General features: G+C 56.8%; 1 protein-coding gene across 8 annotated transcripts in view; it reads left to right on the top strand.

Annotated features, from left to right (window-relative positions):
* Positions 1-6,423, top strand: part of P2RX5 (purinergic receptor P2X 5) — a 31,892-nt gene that overhangs the window by 13,197 nt on the left and 12,272 nt on the right. For 4 of the 8 annotated variants that reach the window (XR_002517934.2, XM_021928555.2, XM_021928553.2 and 1 more), the window contains 9 exons: positions 1,456-1,606; positions 2,233-2,304; positions 2,562-2,658; positions 2,740-2,836; positions 3,105-3,185; positions 3,488-3,626; positions 4,195-4,328; positions 4,838-4,931; positions 5,187-5,252. Coding sequence is in view for 7 of the 8 variants with exons in the window: in XM_021928555.2 (XP_021784247.1) it covers positions 1,456-1,606; positions 2,233-2,304; positions 2,562-2,658; positions 2,740-2,836; positions 3,105-3,185; positions 3,488-3,626; positions 4,195-4,328; positions 4,838-4,931; positions 5,187-5,252 (931 nt within the window). In the remaining variant the exon portion in view is untranslated. The remainder of the gene's footprint in view (positions 1-1,455; positions 1,607-2,232; positions 2,305-2,561; positions 2,659-2,739; positions 2,837-3,104; positions 3,186-3,487; positions 3,627-4,194; positions 4,329-4,837; positions 4,932-5,186; positions 5,253-6,423) is intronic. The other 4 variants (XM_021928554.2, XM_009189373.4, XM_021928556.2 and 1 more) reach the window with 2 other exon arrangements.

The following is a 6,423-nucleotide window of genomic DNA, read 5'->3' as shown; positions in this document are numbered from 1 at the left end:
CCTCCCAAAGTGCTGGGATTACAGGCTTGAGCCACCGCGCCCGGCCCCATTTTCTTTTCTCTTTCTTTTCTTTTTCTTTTTCTTCTTTTCTTTTCTCTTCTCTGTTCTTTCTTTTCTTTTCTCCTCTTCTCTTCTTTCTTGAGGTGGAGTCTCACACTGTTGCCCAGACTGGAGTGCAGTGGTGCCATCTTAGTTCACTGCAAGCTCTGCCTCCCGGGTTCCAGCGATGATTCTGCCTCAGCCTCCACAGTAGCTGGGATTACAGGCGCCCACTACCACGCCTGGCTAATTTTTTCTGTATTTTAATAGAGACGGAGTTTCACCGTGTTAGCCAGGATGGTCTTGATCTCCTGACCTCGTGATCCGCCCGTCTCGGCCTCCCAAAGTGCTGGGATTACAGGCTTGAGCCACCGCGCCCGGCCCTTTGCTCATTTTTCAATTGGATTGTTTGCCTTTTTATTGTGAAATTATAAGAGTTTTAAAATATCTTCTGGATACTAAACCCTTACCAGATGCATTATTTCAGATGTGTTCTCTCATATTCTGTGGGTTGCCTTTTCATTTTCTTGAGTGGGTTTTTTGATGCATGAAAGTTTGAAATTTTTATGAAGTCCAACTTACCTACTTTTTCTTTTATTGCGTGTGTTTTTGGTGTCAAAAAGTATGGGATTTGTACTCTTATTTCATTATTTTGTTGTTTTTGAGGCTGGGTCTCACTCTGTCACCCGGGCTGGAGTGCAGTGGCACAATCACGGCTCACTGCAGCCTTGACCTCCCAGGCTCAAAGGAACCTCCCGCCTCAGCCTTCCAAGTAGCTGGGATAACAGGCTGGTACCACCATGCCTAGATTACTTTTTTATTTTTCATAGAGATGGAGTCTCACTATGTTGCCCAGGCTGGTCTCAAACTCCTGGGATCAAGCGATCCTCCTTCCTTGGTCTCCCAAAGTGCTGGGAGTACAGGCGTGAGCCACCGTGCCTGGCCTGTACTCTTATTTTGTAGAGTGCCCCTCAGTCTGGGTTTGTTTGAGGTCTCATCGTGATTGGTTTCAGGTTAGGCACCATTTCATCTAACCATCATCACAACCCCAGAGGGAGGCACTGTCACCCCCTGTTATGTATCGGAAACTGGCTTGCCTGGGGTCACCAAACCGGTATGTGGTTGAGCTGGTTTCAGCCCAGGCTTGTCCACTTGGGGCCTCTGAGCGGACTGTGGTCTTTGCCTCTTTAGAGCCCCCATCTGTGGGGTTGCTTGTCGCCTCTGCTGCTTGCAGGACTGCGTTTTAGTCAGCAGTGGGAGCTGGCCCCTGCCCAGGAGCTGGTGGGACAGGTGGAGCTCTGAGCCAGCCCCACCTCAAGTAAGAGTTGCTGTGACTCGTACCTGACCCCAGGCCTGGGAGAGCTCCCTGAAGGCAGCAGTGTGGCTGATGCTTACAAACCGGCCCCCTTCCCACAGATGGGTGTTCCTAGTAAAGAAGGGTTACCAAGACATCGACACCTCCCTGCAGAGTGCTGTCATCACCAAAGTCAAGGGCGTGGCCTTCACCAACACCTCGGATCTCGGGGAGCGGATCTGGGATGTCGCCGACTACGTCATTCCGGCCCAGGTCTGAGTCCCCACCTAGCACTGTGGCAAGGGCTGGCAGGGCCTGCCTGGTTCGGGTGGGTCACACACCGCAAGCTTCTTGGATACCCAGGGACCCCCAGGGACCCCCACCCATCATCTCCCTTGGCCCAAGACAGCTGCTGGGGCTTGCAGAGAGCGACCCTGTCCAGATCCTACCTCCCAAGCCAAACCCCTCTTTGACTGTGCCGCGGGCAACTGCTCTATTCTCTCTGAGTCTGTTGAGAACAAATGGGATCCAGAGGACTTTCAGGTCCTTGTGAGTCAGGTGGGCTGGCACAGAGAACCCCACTTCTAAGTCACTGCCTCTGGGAATAGCTCTCCAGCCTGTTCACAGTTGGCCAGGACCAGGGCAGCCTGAGCCCTGCCCCCGCTTCTTCCGGATCCTGGGGCAGTGGGGGTTTGTGAGTCTGGAGGAGATATATCAATAGGCATCTACTCGGGGACTGTGGGCTCCATGAACAGGTGGGCAGAGTCCACCGATTTTGTGGCCCCATTATGCCCAGTACCCAGGCAGAGGGACCACCCTCTTCCAAGTAATGCTGGGAAGGCGGGGGTGGACCTTAAGAGGGCGGGAGGAGGTTCCTTAGTGCCTCTCTGGTTCCTTAGGGAGAGAACGTCTTTTTTGTGGTCACCAACCTGATTGTGACCCCCAACCAGCGGCAGAACGTCTGTGCTGAGGTTTGACGCGGTGAGGGGCCCTGGCGTGGGGGTGGGAGAGCCACCGGCCGTGGTTGGGGTCTACTGTCTTCTGAAGCAAGGGTGTCTGTCCACTCCGAGGGTCTCGGGAGGTTGAGTGTGCCCGTGTGTGGCTCCTGAATTGTATGGGGAGGAAGCAGGTTCTCAAAGTGTGTGTGGCCCAGGTCAGAGAAGAACCCCTATTCTAACTCCCAGAGTGGGACTCGGATCTCAGCTGGGGGGATCCCCCCCACATCCAGGTGCTCCTTCTCTCCCGGCAGAATGAAGGCATTCCTGATGGCATGTGCTCCAAGGACAGTGACTGCCACCCTGGGGAGGCGGTTGCAGCTGGAAATGGTGAGGGCCTGGAGCGGCCAGGGGTTGAAGGAGGACTTGGAGTGGGAGGCTCCTGGCATTGATCCTGTCCCACCCCTGCAGGAGTGAAGACTGGCCGCTGCCTGCTGAAAGAGAACTCGGCCAGAGGCACCTGTGAGATCTTTGCCTGGTGCCCCGTGGAGACAAGCCCCAGGCCGGTGTGAGTGGCTGCAGCCTCAGGACCCTGAGGGGTTTCCCGGCCCCGGGCACTGGGTCCCAGCCTGAGGGTGTGCACTCTGGGAACCTCATGCTGAGGGAGAAGTCAGGCTGTCCCAACAAGGCCCAACGACCTCCCCAGCCTGAGCAAATTAACTGTTCTTGGCAGAGGCTCCAGGGGACCCAAGGAACAGGCCTCACACTGGCCTAGGCCTGGGGAAGGGGCACCGGGGTGGGGCCTCCTGGACAGGCTGTTCTGGGTTGGTTTTCAGGGAGCCAGTCCTGAAGGAGGCCGAAGACTTCACCATTTTCATAAAGAACCACATCCGTTTTCCCAAATTCAACTTCTCCAAGTATGTGGGCTTGGCTATTGGGGGCCAGGGGTGGGCCTTAGTCCACGAGGGGCCTAGGCTGGCCCTCCTTGGGTCTGTGCCTGGGGTGTATGTGTGTGTGTGTGCGTGTGTGTGTGTGTGTGATGTCTGCATGTGAATAAACGGTGGGTGACACTGGGGCGCCCCTTCGCCCTGCTGTTAAGTAGGGTGCTGCTGCAGGGAGGTGTCAGGACTCAGGTTGGTGAGGGACAGAGTGACTCGTGGCCAGGCCCGGGAACATCAAGTCTTACCTCATTTCTCGGCTGCCTGTGGCCTCCACCCAGGAGCAATGTGATGGACGTCAAGGACAGATCTTTCCTGAAATCCTGCCACTTTGGCCCCAAGAACCACTACTGCCCCATCTTCCGACTGGGATCCGTGATCCGCTGGGCTGGGAGCGACTTCCAGGATATAGCCCTGGAGGTGGGTGGGATGCACGAAGGGAGCCCTCCCTGAGGGCCTGGGGGCGCTGGGACTGGCTCTCCGAGGAAGAGGGTGTGGACGTGTGGACGGGACTCCTGGGGCGAGGGTGGCTCTGCAAAGTCACCTGCCCCCAGGGACTTATTGTTTTCAGAATTGGCTGTGGCACACAGGCAGGCTGTCACAGCACTCAGACCACGGGCACTCAGTGAGAGACAGCCCTGGCACCTGCTGTGCAGTTCTGAGTCCTTGAGGCACCAGCTGAAGGTGAGGCAGAAGGACCCCCTTTGGCACACCCTGGCTGGAGTGTGAAGTGCCTGTCCAGAGGAGATGCCCACCCTGGGTGGCTCCCTTCTCCCTGAAGAATGAGGGAGGCAGCCCTGGGGCTGGGGCGATGCAGTGTTCTCAGCCACTCCATGGGGGGACTAAGCCTCCTGAAGGGTGGTCTTGAGGGGCTGACCTTGTGCCTGAGCACCTCCTCCTATTGTCCAGTGCCGGTGAAGGGCTGGCCTGGGATGCTGTCGGTCTCCGGAAAGCTCTGTGTGCTGACCGTCGTCTCTCTTTTATCAAGGGTGGTGTGATAGGAATTAATATTGAATGGAACTGTGATCTCGACAAGGCTGCCTCTGAGTGCCACCCTCACTATTCTTTTAGCCGTCTGGACAATAAGCTTTCAAACTCTGCCTCCTCTGGGTACAACTTCAGGTAACCGCTGCCTGTGCCCCCTTGTGACCTGGCCATGATCAGTGGCACTTCTCTGGGTGCCGGCACCATGAGACCCCTTCCTGGGGGTGGGCGTCAGAGCGGGAGGTGCAGGGACAGATGGCCGAGGAGAGGTGTGGGCCCCAGCAGAGCGGCCAGCGACCAAAGCTGGGGGTGCCCCGGGAGAGGAGAGCACCCCTTTGCCTGTTCTCTTGGTGAAGCCAAGTCTTACTGCCTCTGCTGCATCCGTTCCATCCGCGCCTCGGCGACCCGGGGCTTGCTCAGAGTGGGCGGGGAGGCCCTTGCCCCTCAGGGAATGTTTGGCAGGGATTTCAAAGAGTTGCATGTGTCTCTGTTTTTGGCTCGGTGAGAGGGTCTGCAAGCCGCTCCTGGGGCTGCTCAGAGTCAGGGTCCCGGGAGTCCTTCTAAGTCCCCAGAGCAGCCACATCGGTGCTGCCAAAAGAGGGAAGGCCAGGCAGGCTGAGGCCTCCCCGGGCTCCTGCCTCCCTCAGATTTGCCAGATATTACCGAGACGCGGCCGGGGTGGAGTTCCGCACCCTGATGAAAGCCTACGGGATCCGCTTCGATGTGATGGTGAACGGCAAGGTGTGTGTGCCCTCTCCTGTTCTGAGGCTGGGTGGTGGAGGGGCGGGGGATGTTGGGAGGGTCCCTGGGGGCCCCGCTGTGCATTCTCCTGTTCTGAGGCTGGGTGGGGGGCAGGGGATGTTGGGAAGGTCCCTGGGGGCCCCTCTGTTCTGAGGCTGGGCAGGAGGGGGCGGGGGGGCGGGGTACGTTGGGAGGGTCCCTGGAGGCCCCACTGTCCAACCTGCCTGGCTCACTCGCCTTGTCTCTGTCTTCCAGGCAGGGAAGTTCAGTATCATCCCCACCATCATCAACGTGGGCTCTGGGGTGGCACTCATGGGCGCTGTGAGTACCTCCCCTCCCTACCCGCTTCCCACCCTCTCCCCTGGCAGCTGCACTTCAGGAGGAACATGTCCCAGTGCCCCCAGAAAGAACCAGAGCTGGCAAGATCAGAATGGGCGTGGGAAAAGAGGGCTTTCTGGGATTTCGCGCTCTGCCAGCTGTCCCCAGGTAGCAGTGACAGCCCGAGTCTCTTTCCAGAGCCAGGGAGGCATACGCCGGCAGCTCTGCAGCTGTGGGTGGGTTTGAGTCAGTCCCCAGCCAAGGCATGGCTGGGATATTCCTGGGATCCCAGGTGAGTCCCTGAACTTCTAAAGTCTCCATCTCTACTTCTGCTAAAAGAGGGCAGGATTAGGCCGGGCGCAGTGGCTCACACCTGTAATCCCAACACTTTGGGAGGCTGAGGCGGGCGGATCACCTGAGGTTGGGAGTTCAAGACCGGCCTGACCAACATGGAGAAACCCCGTTTCTACTAAAAATACAAAAATTAGCCAGGTGTGGTGACAGGCGCCTTTAATCCCAGCTAATCAGGAGGCTGAGGCAGGAGAATCGCTTGAACCCGGGAGGTAGAGGTTGCGGTCAGCCCAGATCGCACCACTGCACTCCAGCTTGGACAACAAGAGCAAAACTCCGTCTCAAAAAAAAAAAAAAAAAAAAAAAAGGCAGGATTAGGCTGCAGACAGTTTCTTAGCCTGAGTGCTGCTGGCTTTTTGGGTCAGATAATTCTTTGCTGTGGTCTTACACACATCCTCTGACGTGCCTTTAAACATTCTACGATGCACAGAGGGCTGTCCTGGATGTTGTAGGATGTGTTTGTTTTGTTTTCTATTTCATATTTCACACTTTTCCAGTCTGATAATATGTATTTCCCCAGACCCTGAGGATGTTGATTTCAGAGACAGGGTTACCCAGGCACTCTGTTACCCTGGCTGGAGTGCAGTGGCATGATCATGGCTCACTGCAGTCTTGAATTCCTGGGCTCAAGCGATCCTCCCGCCTCAGCCTCCCCAGTAGCCAGGGCTGCAGGTGCACCACCACGCGTGGCTAATTTTTAAATTTTTTGTAGAAATGGGGTCTCACTATGTTGGCCAGGCTGATCTTGAACCCCTGGGCTCAGGCAATCCTCCGTCATTGGCCTCCCAAAGTGCTGGGATTACAGGCGTGAGCCACCGCGCCC

This window comes from Papio anubis, chromosome 17 (assembly GCF_008728515.1).
Source record: "Papio anubis isolate 15944 chromosome 17, Panubis1.0, whole genome shotgun sequence".
Lineage (NCBI taxonomy): Eukaryota > Metazoa > Chordata > Mammalia > Primates > Cercopithecidae > Papio > Papio anubis.
The sequence above is the reverse complement of the archived record's forward strand: the minus strand, read 5'-3'. Positions and strand labels throughout refer to the sequence as shown.